The 26,291-nt window shown below is 49.0% G+C and overlaps 1 protein-coding gene across 19 annotated transcripts in view; it reads left to right on the forward strand.

The window, feature by feature from the left end:
• SEPTIN6 (septin 6) overlaps window positions 1–25,838 on the forward strand; it is a 65,587-nt gene extending 39,749 nt beyond the window's left edge. For 6 of the 19 annotated variants that reach the window (XM_073799267.1, XM_033849107.2, XM_033849108.2 and 3 more), the window contains 7 exons: window positions 186–372; window positions 3,314–3,475; window positions 9,360–9,456; window positions 12,167–12,335; window positions 13,203–13,335; window positions 15,830–16,020; window positions 16,824–18,068. In XM_073799267.1, coding sequence (XP_073655368.1) covers window positions 186–372; window positions 3,314–3,475; window positions 9,360–9,456; window positions 12,167–12,335; window positions 13,203–13,335; window positions 15,830–16,020; window positions 16,824–16,917 — 1,033 coding nt within the window. In that variant the 3' untranslated portion in view covers window positions 16,918–18,068. The other 13 variants (XR_012329277.1, XR_012329275.1, XM_033849113.2 and 10 more) reach the window with 13 other exon arrangements.
• The last annotated feature ends 453 nt before the right edge of the window (window positions 25,839–26,291 follow it).

Below are 26,291 nucleotides of genomic sequence, written 5' to 3' on the forward strand. Positions count from 1 at the left end.
CGTGGGGACCAAAGAGGTGGCCAGTCTGACGGAGTTGGAGGCCCCACTGAGAGGAGATGGAGAAATCCAGCTGGATGGGGAGAGTCGGATTACCAAGGACATTTGCAACTTCTAAAAGAGTTTCGAAGCCTATCAAAATGCAGGTTTTTGAAGTGGTCTGGCCATTCCCCTACTCTCTCCTTTAGCTACAGGCCCATTGTGGAATTCATCGACGCCCAATTTGAGGCCTACCTGCAGGAGGAGCTGAAGATTCGCAGGTTACTGCACAACTACCATGATTCCCGCATCCACGCCTGCTTGTACTTCATTGCCCCCACGGGTCATTCCTTGAAGTCTCTGGACCTAGTGACGATGAAGAAGCTGGACAGTAAGGTACCGAGGCCTGGGAGGCAGGGACCAGGGCAGGCGGGAGGCAGGGCAAGCTGGGCTCCCTCCTGCTGGTCTCTTGTGCAATGCAGATGCCAGAGCTCAGGAGAGGTTTTGTGGCATCTTCATCCTTCCCTTCATTCCCTGTCCCTCCATAAAGATGGTGTTGATTGACCCAGCACCTGAGTTGTATGCTTTGCGATGTTTTCCCAGCACTGGGCATGAGTCTCCCCTGAGCTGTCTTTCTGCCCTGATCCCTCTTGGGAATAAAGGTGGATGCAAGCAAGACGGCTGTCTGGGTCTAGGGCCTTAGGCTTTGGCGATGCAAAGGTGTTTTTCCTTTGTCCTGATGTTAACTGACCTTTACTCGAATCAAACATGCAAACTTGACTTCAAAAGTTACTATTCTTATTATCAATAATAATTTTATCATAGCAGCTAACATTTTTTAAACCCTTATTATATGTCACCACTGTAAAAGTACCTCATGGAGTATCTCATTGAATCCTCACAACAACTCGGTAAGGCAAACACTATCATTACCTCCCATTTTATAGAAGAGAAAACTGAGGCTCTAAGAGGTTAAGTGACATGCCCATTGTCATATAGCCAGCTCCTGGCAGAGCCTAGATTTGAACTCAGATCTGTGGCACCAGGTTATATTGCCTCCATACCCAAGGAAGATGGCTGTGGGAATCAGGCACATCCTGCTTTAAGATAAACTGAAAAATGCAAGTCCCACATCCGATATAAATTAGACAGTGATTCTTCACGTTAAAGAATTATTGGCTGTGCAGAAGAGTCGACCACAGGATTCTTTTTTTTTCTTTTTTCTTTTTTTTTTTGCGGTACGTGGGCCTCTCACTGTTGTGGCCTCTCCCGTTACGGAGCACAGGCTCCGGATGCGTAGGCTCAGCGGCCATGGCTCACGGGCCCAGCCGCTCCGCGGCATGTGGGATCTTCCCGGACCGGGGCACGAACCCGTGTCCCCTGCGTCGGCAGGCAGACTCTCAACCACTGTGCCACCAGGGAAGCCTGACCACAGGATTCTTTAAAAAGCCTAATTACTAGTACGTTTCCTCCCCTAACATTTCATATGTGTCTGGCACTGTGATGAGTACTTTATAGGCATTGTTTTTATTTCCTCCTTCCAATAATCCAGTGTGGTGGGTACTATTATTATCCCCATTTTACACAGGAGGAAACTGAGGCACAGTCAAGTAGCTTGCTCCAGGTCAGACAACTTGTAATGGGTCTGGGATTCAGACCGAGCTCTCTCTGACTCCAGGGAATTTATTTTACAAAAAAAAATCTACTTTATATGCAGTTGTTTAGTAGCACATTCACTATAAAAACGGAGTTTCAGCTAGCATCGAAATAGGAGCAGTTTTTCGTTTTTCACAGCAGTGAGTTCACTGCCCACGAGTAACGGGCCGCTTGGGAAGTGTCGCCACATCCTGCATGTCTTGAAGAGGGTAGCAGAGTGATGCGGCTGGCGGCCTGGCGGAAGAGCTGAGTTAGGTAGGCCTGTGTTTACAACGTGCCAGTGGGGGACGTGGCGAAAAGTGTTGCCACCTTGCCAAGGGCTTCGGTCCCCACACCCCAAGGCTTTAAGGGAGGTACCTCCAAGGTGCAGTCTTTCTTTGACCAGCACCTGAAGCTGCAGTGTCAGCCTTGAGAGGCGCTCCTGAGGCAAAGAGCAAAGGAGGTGGGATTTGTCTTAAGTCTAGAGCTCTTTTCAGGGCCCAAGTACCATCCATGCCAGCCCATTGGAGTCTGCTGGCAGGACCAACTGTGCTTTCTGTGTGAACTTGAGCTTAGCTGTGCTGTGTCTCACTCAGGCATGTAGGTTTCTTTACCCTCCAGCAGTAAAAGCCTTGTCACTTCTTGGAGGTATTTCAAGGATTGAGGTTCAGGTGGATTGAACTTTGGGTAGCATTAGTCCTTTCTCCTGCTGTCCAAAATTGGGCATTTGTACCTACTTTCTTTTTTTTTTTTTTTGCGGTACGCGGGCCCCTCACTGCCGTGGCCTCTCCCGTTGCGGAGCACAGGCTCCAGACGCGCAGGCTCAGCGGCCACAGCTCACGGGCCCAGCCGCTCCGCGGCATGCGGGATCCTCCCGGACCGGGGCACGAACCCGCGTCCCCTGCATCGGCAGGCGGACTCCCAACCACTGCGCCACCAGGGAAGCCCTGTACCTGCTTTCTTTATGCAGAAATTAATCATGAGACTCTGGCAGTATAACTCTTTTTGGCTAAGTCTCAGATCAAATTGGTAACACAGGGTCATCATCACGTAAGTGGGTAGGTTCATCAGTGTTTGCTGCCAGAAAGAGGGCCAGGTGTGCATCTTCACAGAGCCCTGCCCTTCTTCCCTTCGCATGTGGTTCCTTTCATACTGGCTGGGGCTAGCCTGCGCCGATGGGCTGGGACAATTTACTGTTAGCAAGGAGTTGCCACCTCTCCCCTTGTCCACTGTCGATTCCCAACTCTCATCTTTGTGCTTCAAATCACCCAAGCAGTTCCCTTGATATTAAGATATCACATAGCTCATCAGTTTGGATCTGAGCTGGCAGGTTAAGACTGTGGACTTAGGAATAAGGCTAAACTTGGATGTGGATCCCAGTTCTGTTACTTACCTGCTCTGTGGCCTTGGACAAGCTCCTTAGCCTCTCTGTGCCTCAGTTTCTCATTGTGGTACTAATACCTCCTGGGAGGGTTTTTTGTCAGGGTTAATTGTGTTAATTCTTGTAAAGCACTTAGTTCAGTGCCCAGCAAACAGTAAGCACTCATTGTCGTATATTATATTGCTGTCTGGCCATGGAGGTGGCCAGTCCTGGACTACTGTGTTGAGCTGCTCCCTCTGGTAGCTGGTAGAAGTCCTAGGTCGTGCCGCTATCAGCTGCAGATTACCAACAATGACGCCGCTTTGCTCCTCCCTTCTCTAGGTAAACGTCATCCCCATCATTGCCAAATCAGATGCCATTTCTAAGAGCGAGCTAACAAAGTTCAAAATCAAAATCACCAGCGAGCTTGTCAGCAATGGAGTCCAGATCTACCAGTTTCCTACAGACGATGAGGCGGTGGCAGAGATCAACGGAACCATGAACGTGAGTGGGAGTACAGGGCTTCAACTTTCTGGCCATTTGCTCTTTATTATTATTTTACCAAATAGCAGTCAGACGTCACCATCCATCTTAATGTAGTCAACTTTCATTATCCGAGTCTCAGGGATTCAGACTTCTCCTTCCACCCTCCTCTCTGATGCCACACTGGTCTAGGCCAGGCAGCCCCCATGGGACTGCCGGCAAGGCAAACGGTCCTTGTCTCTGACCAATTGATGCGGCGAAAGAAGGCAAGGCTGAAAAAGCTGGCTGGCTTTGGAGACTCGAGGCTAATCTGTACTCAGATAATCAAGCCCTTTGCCCCTGGGACATGTAGCCTCCAATTTTTCTGGTGACTAGAGAAATGTTATTTTTAAATTTCAGGGTTACGCTCTGCTTTATGAAGTGTGAATGAATTGAAGAAAAAAACCACAACCAACCGCTTGCCATCTTTCCTCTCACTCCCGCATTCCCCCTTCTTTACAATGTGTCGACGCTGTTGCCGCGAAATCGTCAATGTTGTGATTTCAAGGAGACAGATAATAGCTTGCAGAAGGCCTCTGCTTTGGGAACAGATTTCTTTTTCTCTGTTGAGAGGCATCAGTTTTTCCTAATGACATAATGCCTGGGTATAGCCAAACTCAGGAATGCCTTATAATAAAAGCCATTTTTAGAAAACTTTCCTGCTGCCGCCACCCCCGAAGTTATCATTAGAGCGTCAGCTGCCACCTCCTATGAATCGGCCAACAAATTAGCATAGCGGGGCAGCAAGTCACTGTCTCGCCTGACTTCCTGCCCATCAATACACCCGAGATATGTCTGTGATGAGAGGTCCCTCATCATCTTTGACAGAAATCTGGCCCAAGGGTAGAGCTGTGTGGATTGTGGGAGGTGGAGTTGTAGCCTCTCTGACCCGTCATGAGCATTAAAAAAAAAAGATTAGTGTTTATCCTCTCCAGCAGTCAGGGCGTTTTGATGGAAACTAGCTTCTGTCATGATGAGAAAACCTGAAAGGGTGCCTAGTCTGCAAGAAAATTGGAGCCTAGAGAGAAGCGTCATCAGGCACTGATGTCTGGAAGCGCCTAGTCACCTCAGAACAGCAGGCCCCATAGATACCTTCTGAACGTGGATTCCATAAGTCACTAGGCAGCTTTCAGGCTTGTGGCTTGCTTTGCTAAGGACAGATAGGGGCGAAGAGTCCTCAGCAATCTCAGGGCATCACACAAAACGACCTCTGGCTGCATTGTGGGTCGGGAGTGGCAATCCCGTTGGGCTCTGCTCTCGACTTAGCTCTGGGCCCTTGCTTGGAGCTCGGGCAGCCTTGGCCTCAAGGTCAGAAACTTCCCGTGCTACGAAGCAGCAGTCCTCAACCATGCTGTTTTGGCTGTGAAGGGGTTCTGGGTCCTTTCTTACATTAGTCCAGTGTTTCACTTTGAAAAACTAAATTTGAGTGGGTTCCGGGTTAGCCCTATAACGGCATCACTCAGCACTCATCCCCTTGCGTTCCCCCAGGCTTTTTTGAGTGGGAAAGACGGGTGGCTCACAGCTAGCGTGCCTGAACTGGGCATGTGCACGGGAGGGGGCGTGCATGTGAACGCTGTGTGTTACATGTGTCGTGATGGGGGAAGGGTGGGGAGTTGCTGCTATAAAATATATACACAGGTTTGCTGAGCCTGCCTGCCACTGGAGCAACTGTGTCAAACTGGGTCTTCGGACAAGCCGTGCATATGAAGCTGCATCATCAGAGAGCCGGGCTTGGCTGGTAGGAGGAATGGGTGCTGGCCTTTCAATTCTGAATTTGACTCTAGCCTCACAGCCTCGGCCACCCCAGCCAATTGTCATGGGAACTGGATTGGAAGAGGGGAAGAAGCCTCTTGCCCAAGTGCAGAAGAGCCCCCAGTCATCCTGCAGCTCCCCACTAGGGACTTTCTGGCAGGAAATGAGAGTCGTGAGGTCTAGCCTTCCCCTGGGCTTCTGGGTGGCTCTGAAAACCCTTATTTCAGCTTGAGGGGCAAGAGAAGGGAGGGAAAGGTCTTGTTGCGTGCTCCTTTCCACCTATGCTCTGAGAGCTCTCAAGGTTGTAGATTTTAATGCTTAAAATTGCTGTGTGGTTCAGATTGAATGTTGTTCTTTGAATGCTTCAAATCATGGCCAGGGACCAGGGACTAGGCCCAGTTACTCGACTCGGCTCAGTCAGTTGGCTGCCTATGAGGTCTTGGGTTTGGCCCCCGCAAAGGCATTTGGGCCCAGTGAGAGCGCATGGGTGACCGGGAGGGTCACAGGGAGACCCATAGGCACAAGCCTGTCTCCTCCTGAGGCAGCAGTGCCATTTCCATTGTTGGCACATACTTTTGTGGGCATCACCACCAAGGGTTGACTTGAGAGAATCAGACAATTCTCGGTCACTGGTAGGAGCCTAGAATGGAGGCCAGCATAACTGGCAGAACGACTGGGAAATACTGTCCGCCTGGGAGGAAACCACACCCATTCGGGATATTACCAGATGAGGGATAAACGGTGGTCCTGACACTCTATTTCACGCGGCTTAGGGGGATGGTCATCTAACCTCCCTAGCAGAATGGGTGTCGTGGAACCAGAATACAATAATCATGCCAGTTGGATCATCAAACACTTTAAAATGTACCGAGAGGAATTTAAGGTACATATGAGGCTGCAAGGGTAGTGAGTCTGGGAACAGACTCCCGGGAGGAGGCTGAGACTGGGGCATCCGAGGTCTCTTGGGCGAGAGAGGGTAACACGGAGTCCCCTTAGGAACTTGTCCAGGTTTCAGCAGCTGCGCCGTCTTGCATCTCCCCTCTCCTCCCTGGGCCCACACATACAGAGTGTCAGCCCTGGGGGTGGGGTTGGTTGGAGGGTTTACCTTTTCCCTGCTCTGCTCGACTCTATTCTGGTTTTCAGAGCCATCAGTGTCTCAAGAGCAGCATGGTTAAAGCTGAGCTGACTTCCAGCCCTGGGTGGTTGGGAGAGGCTGGCGGCTACAGCGCGGTGTCCTCACTGCTCCCTGGGAAGATCTGGGCACGGGACTTAGGGACCTGGGCAACTCGGTTAACTTTTCTCTGCACCAGTTTTCCAAATCACGAATGGGGTTTATACTAACCGCCCTGTAAGCCTGTTGTAGAATCGAATGAAATCTGCCTGGGAGCACTTGGAAATGATATCCTTGCATGTACTTATCAGGACAGACTTTGACGCCAGTTGCAAAGGAGTGTGTGTGAGGCCTCAGGAGCGCTCTGGAGCTGCCGTGGCAGGGGCTGTGTGTCTTAGAGCAGGGAGGGATAAAATGACAGCAGTTTAAGGAGGAGGGAAAGTAAGTGACCCTGGCATTCTAACTAACAATGTTTTCTGGAGAGAAAAATAACAGTCCCAAGGGAATACTGACATATTTTTTTTTTTTTAATTCCTTTATTCTCGTCTTGGATTTTGTTTTCTTTTTTTTGCTCTTAAGCCCAGAGAAGTACTTCCCACTTCACATGCCCTCCTCCTCCATCACTTTCAGCCGAGAGCCCAGGATGCGTGAGAATGATGCAACATCTCCTCCCTCGGTCTCGCCCTCTGCTATGGCTGCCCCTTCGTGTGACTGAAGCTTTGGGCTGTCTGCAGGAGGGGCAGCCTTTTCCTTGAGAGTGTTTGGGGGTGGATTTGAGGCTCCCGATGTGTCTTGGGTCTCTGAGGGGGAATGAGTTGTGTCCAGATGACCCCCCCCCCCCCCGCAAAGCCAGCTGGCAGAGGTCACAGACGCTCTGGCACTTAGGCAGAGTTTTCAGGATTTCATTGCCCCCCATCCCATGCTCTATATGTCGCACGCCCAGTGATCGTCGTGATCGGTCCCCTACTAGGACTGATGAAACATTTCCCACCTCCACCCATCACCCACCTTCCATATCCATAACCTCATCTTTCGCTCTGTCCTCTGTCCGCACTTCGGGGACAGTCATTGAAGTGGGAACACCTGAGAGGATCATTGGAGAGCAGCTGAGAGGGGGTGAAGGGGGAGCTGCTTCAGCTGGATAGCCAAGCACCTCGGGGGGTTAGCAGGTGTCCTGGGGCTGAGCTCCTGACTAACGCCTGTGTTCCTCCACTCTGAAGAACATTCTTGGGGTGCAGAGTTAGAGGAGAATGGAAAGGAAGGATTGGCTGTGAGATCAGATTTCAACTGCCTCTTACAATCTGGCCTTGCATGGCCAGTTCACCCCCAGGGTTTAGAGTGTTCCCCTCATCTGCTGCTCGAACCCCGCAAAAGGGAGTGGTAGACCAGCAGGGGTGGGCTTTGAAGTCAGAGAGACCTGGATTCCGCCCCTAGCTCTGCCTCTTACTGCGGTGTGGCTGCTGGCAAGTCATTTAGCCCTTCCGGACTTCAGTTTCCTCTTCTATAAAATGGGGATAATAAGAATACCTACATCCTAGTGTTGTAAAGATTCAGTGAGATAATACAACGTAGAGCACCTGGTATGTGGGAAACAGAGCTGCTGCTAATATCAGGTCCATAGCTCCCAATCCCGTTAGTACGATTGCTACTACCTACTCTGTGAAGCCTGCTTTGACTTCCCACGGAATTAGCTTCTCCTTCCTCTGAGTTCCTCCAGCCCTCAAGCCTCTGTTCATAGTCTGGACCTTGACTGTATTATCACTGTTGGTGCGTCTTTCCCCTACCACACTGTGCACTCGCCAGGGGGAGGCTCTGAGCTTTTTCGGCGTTGTATTCTTCTTAATGCCTGGCACATAGTAGGAGCTCAGTAAATATTTGTAGACTGGATGAGTGAGCAAGTGGGTCAGAATATCTGAGATTGAAGCCTGTTTCTCCAAGCAGGCTAAGAAAGCTTGTTCCAGTGGACTTTTTCCTTCTCTGTGTAAAGCCCTTTTGGCTAAAACTCCACCCAGGATCACCTGGTTTGTAAACAGTATTTATTCAGTGCTTCCATTTGGCCGGTGGTGACTCAGACTTATAACCTGGCCGGCTCCCTGTGGAATGGGGTGCAGTGCCGGTGTCCCAGGTCCCACGCTACCAGATGGGGGTGGCTGCCTCTCCAGACCTCGCTCCTTGTTACCCCCCTCCCCTGCAAGCATTTGTACTTTTCTTTCCTCTGCTATTCCTGTGGTCGTGCCACTGCCATTCAAGGAGTATTTATTAAGCACCTACTGTGTGCAGGGCACCAGACCATACACTTGAGCCCTTGGGCATATTCTGTCTTATGTGATTTGGGGTATGTAATTCAGTCTTCCCCAACCAGAGTGTAAGCTCCCCGAGGGCGAGAGAGTGTGTCTTCTACTCCTTTTGCTTCCCTTACAGCCCCTGACACAGAACCCCGCACAGGGATGGGCATGTGGGTAAACGCTTGGGGACTTGACTTCTAGGCTCAAGAGCTCAATGCGAGCTCTTGCTCTGGGGAAGGAGTGTCCATGTCAGTCAGCAGTGTGGTCTCTGTATGTGCCTATTCTCGGCGCTGTCACACGCCGGGAAGGGGGGGCAGTGATCCCAGCCCCTTGGTTCTCCTTTAGTCTCTCTCCACACATAGCCCCCCTCATCCCACTCACCTGCGCTCCAAAGGCTCTTCCCCTCGGCAACTGTGAAGACTGACCAGCTGGCTGATCTGTGTATCTGCTTATTATCCTGCTTACTTACTGTCTCTGTTCCCTACGCACTTGGCCGTGTCCTCGTTACCTTCGATTGTGAATTTCTGAACAGCAGGAGCTTGGACTAGGCCTGTTCTCCCTACACAGCTCGGGAGCTTAAGAAAGGTCTCTTGATAATGGCGACAGCGAGGGACACTGCAGCTGGAGCGCCGAGGCCCCGGCGATGACCAGCAGCTGAACTGGGGGTCGCTCAGTGCCTTTCCCGGAGTTCAGAGCTTTTGTCTGCCTCCCGTTCCAGGCCCACCTGCCGTTTGCTGTCATTGGCAGCACAGAAGAACTGAAGATAGGGAACAAGATGGTGAAGGCGCGGCAGTATCCCTGGGGCACGGTGCAGGGTGAGTGAATCTCCAGGAGGGGGGCTGCGCTCAGGGATCCCCTTCTGTCTGTCTCTTTGCTTGTCCTCAGCCCCTGTGTGACCAGTCCCTAGCTTGTCCCCAGTCTCTACTCATTCAGCTTGGGCCTCAAACATCCGTAGGTGTTGCCAGCAGGCAAACTCTGGCTCCATACCTGGATTCTCTGCGGTGAGCAGGCTCTCTTTGTCTGTAATGGAGAAAGCATTCTTAAAACAAAAATAAATGTACTTGGAGTAAGGTAGCAAGGAGTGTGTGAGAAAGCATGTGTACTCGCCTGAGTGTACCAGGAGACCGACAACAGTGTCCACAGCAGCATTGTTCATAATAGCAAATAATTAGAAACGAGCCAGATAGCCATTAAAAATAGATTGGGAGAATTGTGGAATGTTCAAATAATGCAATATTATTCAGCAACGAAAATGGATGGACTTTAGTTACATCTACAGCAATGCATCTCAGAAACATAATGTTGAGCTGAGTAAATCATAGAAGAAGACAGGCCGTATGATTCCATTTATACGGATTCCAAAAGTAGATAAAACCAGACTTTAGGAATTCATGCATATGTGGTAAAACTATAAAGAAAAACAAAGGAAGGATAAATCCCTAACTCAGGCTAGTGGTTAAGTCTTGTTGCAGGGAAGGAGAGGCATGAGATCAGGGACTCAAAGGGACTTCTAGGGCCCTGGTAACGTTTCACCTGGGCCATGGATACATCGGTGTTCTTTTTTTTTTTTTTTTAAACCTTTAAATTGTATATTTCAAGCACTTTTTTGTATGTATGATTATTTTGCAAATTAAAAACAGACGTATTGCCTACGGGCTCAGGAAATTTCCTTTTGTGGTCTGCCTGACACACATTATGTGGTACTAGTCAGTTCAGTGGATAAGGCCCAGGACATCGCCATGGGTGTATGAGGTGTCTGGTCCTCCGAGTCTCCAGCCATACGCTGGGTGGCAGATGGCAGGGGCACCGTGTGAGAGGGTGGCTGGTTTACTGTAAACTCATTCCGGCCACTGAGCAAACAACCAGAAGCTGATGGGAAGTTGTCCACATCACATCAAAGGCTGGCAGGCTCTGGGGCACGCCAGACACCCTCCGGCGATAGCTGGCTTTTCTGCAGGTAAGGACAACGCTGGTCATCAGAACCATGCTAGGTTTTGGTCTTCTCTACCATTTGGGTCTGGGGATGCTCCTCCCAGAACATTTGCAAATGCTTTCTGGACCAACAGTCCCACCCTGGGAGTGAATTTTGGAGTCTGAGAGACAGGAACCTGAGGTGAAATGAGGAGAAGCTAGCAGACGTGGTCCCAGTGACATACTCCGATTTAGACCACCCCACACCCAACCAACAAAGGGGGTTTTCCAAGTGTTTCTTGTAAGTCGGAGTTCGTGGTTCTGTTTGAGTGAGAGAAGCCATGCATTGTCTGGGCCTTGCAGGGCCTTAGAGTCACTCCTTGTGACTGGCCATCAGGGACCACTCTCCAGGGATGGAGGAGGAGATTGTCCTGAGGAGTTGCCTGACTTAACGCTGATATGTTCTGTGACAGCGAGGGGCTTTCTCCCATAGGCAGTGTGTCTTAGGCAAAGGGGTTATGTGAGCTGATTTGGGCTTTGGAAAGATTGCTCTGATGACCGCAATGCAATCTGCTGCAACCCTGCCCCACCCTGTCATCCTCGTGTCCCTCCCTGTCCCCACGACCTTCTCCCAGACCCGTGAGACAGAATCTGGGGTGACTGTGCCTGTTCATCATCTCAGATGCTACTCTTTTGAGGAGGGGGCTTGTTCACTCAGGCTGGAAAGTGGGGCCCACTCTGTCCTGGTCATCATTGCTGCCATCAGGCCATTATCCACCCTCTGAAAACACCTCCTTTGAAGCTTCTGCCATACAGATGGGCCACACCTGTGGTCCACATCCCTCCTTGTCACTGTCATCTATTGATGTCCTAGTTCTTCTCCCTTATCCTTTGGACTTTGGCACCTGGTCATAGCCTTTGTCTCTCCTTTAGAGGACCTGGATTGCAATCCTAACCCTGCGACTTCTAGTTGTGTAACCTTGCCTGACCTCATTGAGATCTTGCAAGGATGAGTCCCTTATCTGCCTGATTAATTCCTAGCCTTCCTTCAAGAGTCATCTTAGGGGTCGGTCATCTCTTTGTTGAAGCCTTTACTCTCCCTGGAGTTCTCAGGCCCCCGGGCTTTTCTGGGCTTTTGTTGCACCTTGGCTACATACCTCCATGTTGGTAATTTTTGCATTGTATTATGTTCTTCCACTAAACTGGAAGCTCCTACGGGCCAGACTCCATGTTTTTGAATTTCCAGTGCCTCACATGATCCTGGGAACAGAAATTTTGCAAGTATTTATCAGATGGATGGTTGAATGTGCATTTGCCATCATCCTAAAAGTGGTGCAGAGCAAACATTTCTGTGAATGTCTGGTGGGTGAATTTGGGTTGAGGTGCTAATGAATGTCTTCTTAGATATTTTTATGGTATTGCAGTTTTCCATTAGTGTCATTCTTGTAACTTTTCATTTGCCTTTTTAGTAGAAAAGCCAATTAGGAGGCAAAATTGCGAGCTCTATATACACAGATTGAAAGGCGATGTCACTGTTAGACATTTCCCGTCTCATTTTGTCCATTTCTGCTTCTTGTGACCTTCCTTTCCAATACCCCAACTGCTGCTATGCAGTTGAAAATGAAGCCCACTGCGACTTTGTGAAGCTGCGGGAGATGCTGATCCGGGTCAACATGGAGGACCTCCGGGAGCAGACCCACAGCCGGCACTATGAGCTGTACCGCCGCTGCAAGCTGGAGGAGATGGGCTTTAAGGACACCGACCCCGACAGCAAACCCTTCAGGTACCTCTCCCACCAGCCCGGCCCAGCTCAGCTCAGCGCACACGATGCGGGGCGGGGCGGGGGTGCGGTGGGGAAGCCTCGCCCTGGAGAATTCACAGGGGAGGTGAGACACGGGTGCCCAGACCTGGAGCCACAGGGCTAAGTCGCTCGCCACTTCCACTTGCCCGTCCCTTCTCTGCCTCGGCACACCTGCCAGGGGGAGCTGTGGCAGGACGGGCTCGGTAAGCATTGCTGTCCTGCTTATAAGGGTGGGGGCAGGGAGGAGGCCAGGGGATGGGCGAGGCCGATTGTCTCGCCGCCACAAGCATTCACACGGCAGCTGCGAGCCCTGAACCCGGGCCTTGTTCCGCCACGTGGCAGTTTGTGTCTGGCCACTGCCCTACTTTCTACATCAGGCTCCTTCTGCTCTGTTGGGTTTCCAGTCTGTTCTTCGTTCATCAATGTGATCAGTTTCAGAGCCAGGACCTGGCAGCATAGTGCAGGTGGAAGGACCTAGATTATGAGACGAAACCCAGCTTCCGGTCTCAGCTCTCCCTCTAACTAGCTGTGTGATCTTGAGCGAGTCACCTCACTTCTCTGGGCCTCTCTCTTTATCTGTAAATCAGGGAATAGAAGCAGATGTTCTAAGTCACTCCCAGTTCCAGATATCTCTCGGGTTCACCGGGGTGGCCCCATAACCCCGCAGCACCCTGTGACCCTGCTGTCACGTGCCAGTCCAGGTGCCCACAGCTCTGTGCTTCTGCTTTTGCACGTCCCACAGAATTGAGGAAGAGAGGGTGGGAGAACCCAGGGAGGATCACTGGGGCCAGTTTTCAGTGAGCAGGAGCCATTCCAAAGGCAGGGGAATTAACCTGACCATGTTCGCAGCTTACAGGAGACGTATGAGGCCAAAAGGAATGAGTTCCTAGGGGAGCTCCAGAAAAAAGAAGAGGAGATGAGACAGATGTTCGTCCAGAGAGTCAAAGAGAAAGAAGCTGAACTTAAAGAGGCAGAAAAAGAGGTAAATGTGAGCCTGCGTGCCAGGTGGGAAGGAAAAGGAGGCTGAACTTGGGCAAGACAGGGGTTCCTGCCCCAAGAGAGCAGCTGGGGGAGTCTTGCAGCCTCCGGGCAGGAATGGGGCGCAGCATCTGTCGCCGTGCCTTGGCTGGCACAGAGGAGGCTGTGAGATCTGTGTCTTCTCCATCCCTCATTCCCCAAGGCCGGGATGTTTTCTCGTTCTCTGTTACTTAGTTCACTAGAGCCGCACTGTCCCATAAGGTAGCTGCTAGCCCATGTAGCTATTTAAATTTAAATGAATTGAAATTAAGTACAGTTTAAAACTCAGTTCATAAGTTGCATTAGCCACATTTCAAATGCTCAACCCTCATGCCACAGAAAGTTCTATTGGGCAGCGCCACTCAAGAGTCAAGACCTGACCTAGCCCCTCGAGGTCAGGGGCGGGCTGATATTCCCCCCCCTTTCTGGGAGTTCGGAGCCCAGTAGGGACAGTTGATCACTTTCTTCGCAGTCCTGCTCCATCCTGCTTGCCCTGAGGGCCATGGGGAAAGATGGTCCCAGGGAGTCCTAGGTACCTTGCTGAATCCTAAACCAGTGACAGCTGCTGCATTTCCCCATCCACTTGAATATTCTATTCCATTTCATGCTAGCATTAAAGAAACATTGGTGCGGCTCTAGCAAGTTTTTAAACTAAGGCTTGATGGTCTGTCTGGAGTTTTCATTACTTAAGCCGTGACTAATAGAGTAGAGTGCATTTAGCCCTCTAACCATTGCCTTGCCTCCGAGGTCCCACTACCGATTCCCCTACTGCTGCCAGATTAATTGGCCTCAGGCACAGTTTTGGTCACGTCAGCAACTGCTTCAGCTCTCTGGGCCTCGAAACCCATAAAGAAAGGAAGCACTTAATTACTTCCCAAGCCTCTTCCTCTTTTAATCTGCTGTCCGGTGTTATTGCCAAAGCCCATGGCAAGAGAATTGACTTCATTTCAGTTTCACTTTTCAGAAGAATAATATCACCCAGTACTTTTAGGAAGACAGGTGAGGGGATCTCAACGATAAAGAAAATGAGTGAAAGGCCAGTGAACAAAAGCCAGACGAAAGCAACTGATCAGCAGAGCTTCCACCACCAGCCTGCCCCAAGTGACTAGCAAAAGCTGGTTTACACAGCAGGTCTGTCATCCACCACCCCTTACTCAGTGACAGTCCCAGATACCTGTAGGACACGTGACCTCCTTCACAATGTACTGTGAGTACTGCAGAACCCTCCATTCCCTCCTGAATCCTCAAAAGAAAGTGAAATGATGCTTGGGCTGCTCTTACTATTCAGGGTAGTTTATCACATTCTAGTTTGTTACCACCTACACCCCTAGCGCTCTGATCCACTTATCACAGTGGCATGCCAGAATATTCTTGCTCTTCTCCTTTGGGTCTCTGGCTCTATTCAGGGCTAGTTAAGCCTCCCCTTGATCAAAGCTGAGGTTTCCGCAATCATCCCATTTTCTAAAATTCTTTTATCTCCTTCCATGTCCAAGAACAAGTCTTGTCTTTGACCAGCTTCGGCACTGCTGAAATTTTCTCTGCAACTCCCCATGATCTCCCTGATTGGAGGGAATAAGAAAAGGCAGGGGCCCCTTTCATATTGAGAGAGATGTCATTATATAATCATCTAAAGAATGAGTTGAAGGACTTCCCTGGTGGCGCAGTGGTTAAGAGTCCGCCTGCCGATGCAGGGCAGGGGACACGGGTTCCATCCTTGGTCCGGGAAGATCCCACATGCCACAGAGTAACTAAGCCCGTGTGCCACAACTACTGAGCCTGCGCTCTACAGCCCACGAGCCACAACTACTGAGCCCACGCACCTAGAGCCCGTGCTCTGCAACAAGAGAAGCCACCGCAATGAGAAGCCCACGTACTGCAGGGAAGAATAGCCTGCGCTCGCTGCAACTAGAGAAAGCCTGCACGCAGCAAGGAAGACCCAGTGCAGCCAAAAATAAATAAATAAATAAATAAAAAGAATGAGTTGACCTTGGGCAAATTCCTTAACTTCTCATACCTTCTATTTCCTTATAAAATTCAGACAATAACAGAATCTACCTCATAGGGTTGTTGTGATGATTAAATGAGTTAATACATATAAAGTGCTTATAAAAGTCAGTGCCTGGCCTATAATAAGCACTCAGTAAATGTTCTATATTATCACTGATATTATTTTTATCCACATGTAGTAACTCTCGGGACTCTTTTAAATAAAATGCTTGATTAAGCAGAATGCACGGTTCCCTGACCATATTCCGCAGCAGAAACACAGAGGTAAGATGGCAGAAGGGAACTATCCAGAACATGGTGCCCTTTGGCGCTATCATAGCCGTCCCTGGCAGAAATGGCTCGTCAGGTCCCAGGGTCCTGAGGGTCGCAAGCCTGCCCATCCCCCCCCCCCCGGGCTCAGCTGGGATCTGCTCACAGGGGGTCTCCCCAAACTCCCTGTGCTTCCCTGCCAGCTGCATGAGAAGTTTGACCGTCTGAAGAAACTACACCAGGACGAGAAGAAGAAGCTGGAGGATAAGAAGAAATCCCTGGATGATGAAGTGAACGCTTTCAAACAGAGAAAGACGGCAGCCGAGCTGCTCCAGTCCCAGGGCTCCCAGGCTGGAGGCTCACAGACTCTGAAAAGAGACAAAGAGAAGAAGAAGTAAGTAGTGGGCTGCTCTGGGGCGAGGGCCTCTCTCCCCTCCTGCTCATCCCCTCAGGGCGGTGACCGAGGCCAGCTGTGGGCTGATCTCGGTGTCCCCACCGGACCTTCGGATTCCCTGAGTTTGGGGAGCTGAGAGTAGGGGAGGGCGGTGTGTGGCCCCAGAGGCCCAGCCCCTCTGCTCGGCCCGCTTGGGAAAACCCTGCAAACTCAAGGTAGGAGGAGAGGGAGGGAAAGGGGGAGGAAAAGCAAAAGGAATGTGAGACAGGAGAAAGAAGAAGGGAGGAAACAACGAGAAGCTGCAAAGTTACAGGAAAGAGAACAGGAAGAAGCGCAGAGAGAGGGTAGCAGGAGCCTCCGGGCACCCTCTTTCCCCCGGGAGGCTGGAGCCGATCCAGCTCACAGACCTCTGCTCGCTTGTCCTAGGTCTAAGGTGGTTCACCTCTCCATGCCTGGAGACCCCCCCTCGCCCCCCCGCTCAGTTCTCACGGCTGCGGCCAACAGGGTTCAAGTGCTGCCGCTGAAGGCTGCAACCTGGTCCTGATTTCTCACCCCTTCCCGTCCCTCCCTCTTGGCTGCTTTGTTGTTCCCAGCCTGGGGTACCGGGGACTTGGTGGGGAACCCTCAGATGCTAGTATCCTCCGCGGGCACCATCCTCCACGCCGGGGATGACTGTACAATCCATCTGTCTCCCCTGGCATTTGGTGAGGCAGGATAGCATGAGCTCTTGGTTACCATGTGGGTCAGTATCCCTGACCCAAGCCCAGGCCTTGCTTGCTGAAGTTATCCATCCCTTATCCCAGAACCAGAGAAGAGAAAAGCATTTCCGACAGGACCTGTACAACACCAGGAAAACATCCGGTGGTCCCTTGCGCTCTAGTTGTTTGTGCAGTGTGACTGGAGGAGCCCTCATTTGCAGTGTCAAGCAGTGTCCTTACTAAAGCGGCCCGAGGATCTGAAACATGTCCCTGGTCATTGCCTTCTGTTCTTAGCCACTTGTTGCTGGACTCAACTATTGGATATTTGCCAGAAGGCGGAAGCATCCTTTCTTCTGTGCCTGACTTATCACTTAAGGATAAAACAGTATAACATTTCACCAACAATAAAATACAACAGTAAAATAGCTTATATTTAAAGGCACTCAGTTTTGCCATCTGAATATTCTTTTTTCAAAAGTGTAATTTGGGTATTTTCACCAATTAGTCCAGAGATTTTTTGTTACTGAATCTCACACTCTATGTCAAAGTCACAGACTAACTCTTTGTGGTATTACCTGATAGATAAAGTTCAGGTAGCCCGAAAAAAACCTCTTTGGGCGCACTGTATATTAACTGACTTGTGTTAGTTGCGCCGGCAGGAATGGATTCCTATTTTTAAGATCAGAAAAGTCTAAATTTGTCTTCCGGCCTTCCGTAGTCCTGTGGTGTTTGTTAACTCAGTCCCTGGGGCAGTTTCATGGCCTGCTGGCAGGAATTAGGAGATTCATTTGTTGGGACCCCACTGACACTCAACTATAAATAGTCCCTATTGAGCTGTTCAGTGGAAGTTCCTCCCAGACCAGGCTTTCTCCTCGTTGCCCTCAATTAACTGACTGCCACCCCACCCCCAGGCAGAGGACCCCAATAAGGGGTCCTCTTCTGTATTTCCAGATATATAAGTGGCCCCAGGTGTGGGCTTCTTATGTAATTCCCTGAACAGTTGGCTAACCTCTGGAAGACCCATCATTAGACCTGTGTCACCCTTGTTCCGTGGTGATGATGGGGGGGCGGGGGTTGAGGGCGGAAGTAGGGGTAGAAGCATTTCTTCTTGAGAGATGGTGATCGGATCTAGTAGAGTCACATACTGAGAACTTCCTTTGGCTGCCCTTAAAGAGGTTAAGAAAGAGTACCGGTGTTTCAGGGGTCCCTACCAGCACACCCTCCCTTCTTCCCCTCCCCACTCCTCCTAATCTCCTCTGACCTCTAACTCTTCATTGTTCGTGTCAGCATAATATTATGTTTGATTCATAATATTTGATTTCTCCCCAAGCTCACTCCACCTTCATCAGCTTTTACTGTTTTACAGTTAACTCTGCTGTTTGCTGCATGCTGCATGAGACCCAGGGTCCCGGTAAGCTTCATTAACTCTAAATAGAACTGCCAGTGGCTTCTAGAACACGTCTCCCCGAATCCCACCCCCTGCCCAACACACGTATCTAATATCAAAGAAGCTGCTTCATTGTTCTAGCTGGTATTCTCTTGTGACTTATATTATGAAAAAATAGGCTGGTGTGATCTCAGGTATACATGTGGGAATGTTTGCCTTCCTGATTACAAGTGGGGTGTTTTCAGACTTTTGCTGCTAGAACAGCTAGGTAGCATAGGTAGATCCTGTGATCAATATTTGAAGTTTCAATTTTGGCCATTTTTGTTCTAAAGGCGCCTTCATCATTACTTTCAAAATTAACTAAACTGCTGTGACGAGGGGAACTGTTGAGTTCACAAGCCCTGTTCTGCAACGTCACGGTCAGCCTTGGCGCCCAGGTTTGGGAATGTTTTGAGCCAACGGAAACTTGCTTCTCTGTTTCCCTCTGGTGGCTGTTTCTTACCTGAGGGGTTCAAGTTCTCTAATTTCGTTTGGCCCCCAAAACTATAATAAAAGTGGAAGAAAATGAAGGTTCTCAGATATTATAGAATATTTAATTCTACAAGTACCAGCTTCATGAACACCTTTGATAAGTAGGTAAGCAGGTAACCGTTGGTAAGATGGATTCCTCAGGGCTAGGTGTTGTGTCTGCAGGAGTGAATAAAGCAGCCCCTGGCATCACATAGTTTATACGTTGGTTATAGCGATGATTAAGTTGCCTCTATCTTTTTAACTAGACTCAGGTAGTGAGTGGGGAGGAACATAAATATTTTAAATCTAACATAATTAGGCTTATTACCATTGTTAAACTTTACCATAGAAACTTTCAAGCAGGAACGAAAGAAGAGAGAGGACAGTACAATGCAGCCCCATGTACCCACAACACAGCCCCCAAACAACTGTCAGCATACGCCAATCCTGTCTTATCTATTGCTCCAAACCGGCTGGATTACTGCAAAGCGAAACCCATATCATTTCATTTGTAAATACTTCAGCATGCATCTCTAAGAGCTCATGACTCTTAAAAAAAAAAAAAAATAACGACAACGCCACCATTATCACACCCCCAAAATGAACAATTCGTTCACATAAAATTTCTAGTCAGTGTTCAGAATACCCCGGCTGTCTCATAAATGCCTTTTACGTTTGCTTTGTTTGGGTCAGGGACTATAAAATATTGAGAAGACTTCTCCCCACTCACCCATGGAACTTATGATTTAAATGGAGAGCCTGCTGTTAGTCAGCGAACTAATCGCTGCAGCTACTGCCCTGGGGACTTTGGGCAGCTGGCAAAACATCCTACTTTCAGGCAAATCCCGAAGAGGAAGTCCATAGAGGCTTCTGAAACATAAGACCCGTGAAATTGGGCCAAAGGAAACAACCCGAAAAGAACAATGAAATGATTTATTGTCTGGCTTAAAAGCAAGTCTCGGCGCCCTGGTAGTTGACTTGAATGAAACAGCAGGTTTCCACCTAGGAAGACTCACAACTCCGAGAGTGTCTGTCCATGGCTGCAGTCCCAGTGCCCAGCACAGAGGCCGGCACTCAGTTCATGTGTATTTTCTTTGCCCCCCCCCCCCATTTTCAATGAGGACAACAGGAAAGTTGCATCCTGTTCAGTTAGATTTCAGTTAATGAAACCCAAATTAACGCTCTTTGACACACTTTGGTTCAGCCTTCCCAGAGTAAATCATTGGTAATGGCCATTACTAAAATGAGTCCTGGCAAAACTATAATTAAAGCCATACTTTCCAAGTGAGAGGCAATTGGCAAACAGTGGGAACAGCCAACCCCGACCCTGAGTAGGTTGGCTTTTTCTGGCATGCTCCTCGCCAGCACACCACAAAAGCCGTTCCAAACCAAATAGGGGAAGGAGGCCTTGGCTCCCTGGGGTCTGAAAGCAGCAAAGGCAACCCGTCCATCCCCCAAAGCCCTCATTTCAGGGGTGGATCACAAAGGCCACCCCTCATTAACTAGAGTGCAGGCAGAGTGAGGCTTACTGTTCCTTGCTGGTTTTGAAATGGCCTGAGGCACTGCTGGCAGCTGTCTGCAGTTGCAAGAGAAATCCTTCCTCTGTGACCCGCACACAGTTGCAGGTGCTATGTCTCAGTGGTTGCTGGCCCCTTGACCCTTGGTTGGGGGTGCCCAGTGCATGGACGGTACACACATATCAAAATATTTCAGCCTTCCCGTGCAGCCCAGGACGTAGGCTGTTGCAGTGTTCTATAGGTTTCTCTTGCCCTAGGAAGTAGACAAAGAAGAAAAATAGAGCTGAGCAGTTGTATTACATTTTCACACTCTTCAAAGTGTTTTTCCGTATGGTACCTCATTTCCACATTACAACAGTCCCGTGAGGTAGAGGAGAAAGGGCTGACCTTCAGTTGACAAGATGAACAAATGGAGGAGTGGGGAATTTAAGAGACTTGCCAATGCTCACATAGCGAGGAACAAGAATGCAAAACGCCTAGTTCCTGGTATACACTGCCACTCACGTGAGTGTGTGTGTGTGGGTGTGTAGGCGTGGATGTATTCACTCCGAGGAAGTGACTGTACAAACATACTCAGCATATGCTTTTAACTGTCCCTCCCCAGTATCTTTATTTAATGAGATAAATGTGTTCAGGTAAAAAATAACCAGGGGCTTAGATCCACAGGCAAGGAGTTCTCAGGGACACTGTGGCGTGAAGGAAAGAGTCTTGATCAAACAGCCAAGGGATTCAGGTGCTGCGCCTCTTGGTTGTGACTTTCTCTGTGACCTCAGGCAAGTCCGTTGGCCTCACCGTGTTTCTCAGCCTCCTCATATGTCAAACTTGCGTCACAAGGATGAAGTTTAAATGGGAGAAAGTTCAAAGTGCAGTGTGAACACAAACCAATAATGGATTTCCGTAGTTCAGGTTTTTAGGTGACTGTGGTCGGACCCTAGTGCAGAGCCCAGTTACTGCCCCCAGACACGTCTCGAACAGATCTTGCCCCAGGGGTACCAGGTAGTGGACTGGGACTCTCCGAAGGTGAAACCTCTACCTCCTCTGCTTTCCCTATGGGGCGAGGCACTCAGTGGCTGAGACCTGGAGATTTGCTAAAGGTATTCCTCTACAAGGTGTCTGGGTGGGGGGCACTAGTGAGGACCTAGGAATTAAGAAGAGAGAAGTATTCTTGTGGCTGTTGATAATTGTTTTGCTAGCTAATGCCACTGTGGTCGCCACTCAGAGGTGTGTGGGTGAATGAGAGAGAAAGCATGTTCCCAGAAGCCAGTGCAATAAGGACTTAAGACCATCTAACACAGCTATATTCTAATTTATCCATTAGTCATCAAGACATTTTCTTCTAACCTTTTTTTTTTTTTTGACATTAATCCATCCATTCATTAACCCAACTTCTGTTTTCATTTTCAGTTTGGGCTTCCTGTAGACGCCCTTTTCCTGTGCAACAGAGCTGGGCTTCCCTGTCTCTAATTCCCCCTTAACACATCTGTGGGCACAGAACCCGTGCCCTCCCCTTTCTTCCTGCCAAGGTTTATAGAAGCCGGAGAGTCTGAGGACGGCGTCTGGCCTCTGGTCAAGAAGCCATCAGTCACGTGGTTCAAAGATGCATCCTGCATTCCAGTGCCCCTCCCAGCACCCCCAGCCGGCCACTCCCCACTCCATCTTTGCTGGACTGTAACATGTTCAGGGGTCCCACCTGCTCTTCTATACCACCAGCTTCCCTGGTCCAACTCTGGCTGCTGCTTGTTCCCCTGAGGTATTTGCATCCACCATGGCTGGGTGAGCACCAGTCGGCACGGCTTTCCCCATGAGTCCGCAGTCACTTGGCTTCCCCAACCATCCCTCAGCCCCCAACAGAAGAGCCGCAGCCTCTTCTCAGAGGGTTCCAGAAGGAGAATCCTTTGGTGCCTTCTCCTCCTGGCCTGTCAGCCCAGCCCTCTCCAGTTTTGATTCACTCAAAATAATTGCACTCAAGCTGTGTTAAAAACCTGGAACGAGTTTACTTACAGCCAGCCCTTCCCAGACAACACGACTGCTGAAGAAAGTAGCATGAATTTCCCCTCTCTGTTATTCTGAGTACCCCACAGATGCAGAAGGCAGAATAAACCTGAATATTAGTACCAACCTAGTGTCTTAGGGAATTGTTACGAGGTGTCTCAGCATCTCCTCTGTAATTTCCCTTAGGACGCCACACCATCCCAATAAGGCAGGGCCAGTAGCAGGTATAACCATCCCCTGTCACAAACTGCTAAACTGAGTGGTCAAAGAATCAGTGTTTTCAGTTTTGCTCTGATGAATCTTCCAGTCTGTTTGGTGAATGTGATGATGAGTTTCAATCTGTATTTTGCGCGTGCCCCACAATAAGAAGAGGTGAGACTATCAGTTGGAGAGGAGAAAAGAGGTGTGCCTTGGAAGGTCCCTAACTTTGTCTCCAGTCTAAGGATTTGGTATTTTAAAAATCTTCCAGCCCTGATTTGTATGATGGGGCCCATCCGATAGTGGCTTTGGGAGCCCCTTTGAAGTTGAGAGCCCTCCATTGTCAGGGCCATGAGGCACAGTGGCCTTTGGTGTTTGGCCAGTGAGAGAGTGAGAGCTGGAGTGACCTGGCAACGATCTGTGGCTAACACGCCGTTTCTCTGCCCTTCCTTTGCAGTAATCCATGGCTGTGTACTGAATAGTATTCCCCGCTACAGCTGGACTGGACTCCATTTAGCCTTTTAAGCCAAGGTTCCTATTGTAACTGACAGCTTTCCTTTGGAGCGCCAGGCAGCTGGGTCCCCTGCCCCTGCCATGTACTTCCACTTCAAGCCCCACCTCTTCTTTTGATTTCTGCCTCACAGTCCCACTGGCACTGACCATGACCTTCTTTTTTATTTTTGAGGGTTTTTTTTTTTTTTGGTCACTTTCTTTCAAAACACACAAACAAGGCTATGTGAAATTTTCAGGCCTTTTTGAAGTATTGAGAATGGGAAGGGGAGTTCTCTCTTCAATAATAGATAATGACAGGAAGCAAAAAGCAGAAAAAAACGAAAAGCAAACAAATGCACACACTTTATCTTTTCTTGTTGGCAAAGCAAGAGTGCAGTTTTGACATGTATTGTTTGGTGAGTCACTGATTGGTGAGTGGCCAGAAGCAAGTATGAAGGTGGTGCTGCGAAAGCATAAGCTAGTTTCTTGAGAAAATCCAAGTCACACCGTGGAGCATTTTCGGAGACCCTGTGCTCGGAGATTTAAAAAACAAAAAAGCTTGGGCACTCAGCCAGTAGCTCAGGGAGATGCTAAGCTAGGGCTGTCAGGTCTTGGGAAAGGCTGCTTATTTGTAGCTTTGATGTTTCTGTGACCAGTTTCACGGCTGCTTCCCAAGAATCCCAAACATAAACAACGAATCGGTCTCCATCCGCTGTAATTATTTGCATTACAAATCGGAGGCTCCCTCATTTGCATTTGTTTACAGATTAACTGCTTGAGGCGTGAGGAGCTCTGAAAACTTCAAAAGGTATTAGAGCCACCCAGCCTTTGAGAGACCTTCAGAGACTAGGCAGGAATTTCGTATGAGGGGAGACATTTTGGTCCAGAAGACAGATAGGACCCACTTTCTTGTAAGAGGAAATTGAGGCCCCGAGAAATGAAGGGACTTGCCAGACGCCCCAGTCCTGTTTCATGGCAGAAGCCAGGCTAAATGCAGTGTGTCCTGAGTCCCGAGCCATTTTATAGATGGACTCAATGTGTTCATGCATGTTCCTAGAGACAAGTCTTTTGATGTTCCAGAGAAAATGAATAGTTAGTATTAGAGGGCCTTTGAGGTTTTTATCCCATAAGAAAATATTCGAGGATGGGGTGGGTAGGGACACGCAAAGCAGAGGGCTCTAGGCCAGCACTGAGCACTTCCGCTGACGATAAGAGTCACAGGCACCTGTTAGCTGCTCAGCTTTCCTGGGAGTCTGGAATGGGGCGTGCGGACGGATGTTTAACAGGTGCCCTAGATGATCCTTGTCATCAAGGAAGTTTGGTAAACAAAAATCTACCCTGTGAGTGAACACGAGACCTTTAGGAAGTCAACCAAGGCTATTAAAAGAATTAAAATGCTTATTTTATTGGGTAGCTTGTCTCACTGTAGACAGAAAGGTTTTCTTCCTTCTTCAGTGAAAAGACTTTTTAAGTGGTACAGTTATTACTATTTTAAAAAATACCCTAAGTACTCTGTTTACTTCTGGTGAAACAAAACCAGTCGTTAGAAATGGTCTGTGTCTGGCTCCACGCCCACCCCAGCCGAGACTGGGATAGAACGGTTTTCTTGAAAAATCCCCATGTGTACACACACACACCCCTCATGTCTCTTAAGCCAGAAGCTTGCTTTTCCTAGCTGCAGTACAGATCACTTTTTTGTTGTTTATGTTTTTTGTTTTAATTATTTGGCATTCACATGTGGCTGTTAATATGTGCTCTCTCTCTCTCTTTTTGTTTTAATTAAAACAAGAAGCTTTTAACTGGTGTGTGGTGTTCTTAAAACCTCAGCACATTTCCCTGTGGTGATGGCCCATCAGCGACCCCATTTCTCACCTGTCTTCTCCAAGTATGCTCTGTGCTACCTCACACTGCCTACTTCCCTCACCCTGTCTTATTCTGAATATCCTTTTTCTTTAGCTAATTTCATGTTTTCTTTCTTTCTCTCTCCCTCTCCAGCTTTTTTTAATCTTGTCTTCAGCAGCTGCACTAAGTCTAAAGGAGAAGACTGCCATTGTAGAAGAGTTAGGGTTCCATATTGTCTCAAATCAGAAACCAACCAATTCCCTCTCCCTCCAAAGTGCGTGCGCATACACACACACACACACACACACACACACACCACACAGCAAGTGTTCATTGTGTCCCTGTGTCCAGGCAAGACGCTCTCTCCCGACTTACGTGGTATTTTAAATGGAAGTGTCTTGTCCTAACCTAACAAGGCATGCAAAGAACCATCCGAGCTGGAGAATGGACCAAATGTAGCCTCAGAGAGACAACTGCAGGACGACTCACCCAAGTGTAAGTGACTGAGGCAGGAGACCTCAGCTGTGGGTGTGGAAGTACTGTTCACAAGTTTTCGTTTGAGTTTTCTGTTTTTCTTTTTAAACACCAATTCTCTGGTTCAATGGGTTGACTGTCTACAGCCACTATTAAACATTTCTGAATATGGATGAGAAAGTCGAGCAACATTCATGCCTTCTTCAGCATTCACAGACCTTCTGCAGACCCCCCAGCAAGTGGGGGAAGTGGATCTACTAACTCTCAGGTGGAGAAGGGAGAGTCGGGGGAGTTTAAGCTTAGTGAGAGCAAAATGACTCCGTTCAACCTTCCAAGGCCAGTTGGGGTTTTGAGAGAAGTTTCTGCTCAACTTGGGATCTGGAGGGAGAGCTTTGATGTTGATAAATCTGCCTTGAATTCATTGGTTTAACTTGCATCAAAATACCATGTGAGTGTGCTCATTCCCATATATCCCTACAACCATTGCCATTCCACTGTTCTGTGTCTCTTGAGAGAGCCTCTTTGCATGTTTTCCAGAGTCTGTTTTTCCTTTCTTCTCCTTTGTTCTTTTTGCTCAGAGATGTGACCAGTCATTGGCCCTCTGGGGCTTTCATTCGCCAGGAGAAACATCCCGAAACCAGCATTGTTTAGCTTGATACCTTTCTAATGTCCATGTCAATTTTCAATAAAATTCAAAGAAATGCTCAACGGCTGTGTGATCATTAGGTGATGGGCCCACCGCGGTTTGCCTTAGGAGGAGTGGGTGGCTTCCTTTCAAAGGGGGTGACCGAGGAGCTCAGGGAGGCACCATCAGCCAGTTTGCAACCTTCCTGGGTAGGCTGCTGGGCCTACTCCCCCCACCTGGGCTTGAAATTTCCATGGGGTGAGGTGGAGATGAGCAGGAAGTCCTTTACTTTTCCTTCATTAGCATGGACTTAACTGATGCGTTGAGCTCATTATCTTCCAGGATAATAAATAGATGGAGAAAGTGGAGTTGCCAAACCCTACAGAATAAGATTCGGGTGAGTTTTAATTCCAGAAGGAAAAGAACTCTGCGCTGCATGTCTTATTTAATACTGTGATGTGAGCATCCCTAAAATTCATGGATATGACTTGAAAAGCCTTCTATGGATAGGGTCTCCTAGGGAGGGAATCCTCCTT

The sequence above is a fragment of the Tursiops truncatus genome, chromosome X (assembly GCF_011762595.2).
Source record: "Tursiops truncatus isolate mTurTru1 chromosome X, mTurTru1.mat.Y, whole genome shotgun sequence".
Taxonomy (NCBI): Eukaryota; Metazoa; Chordata; class Mammalia; order Artiodactyla; family Delphinidae; genus Tursiops; species Tursiops truncatus.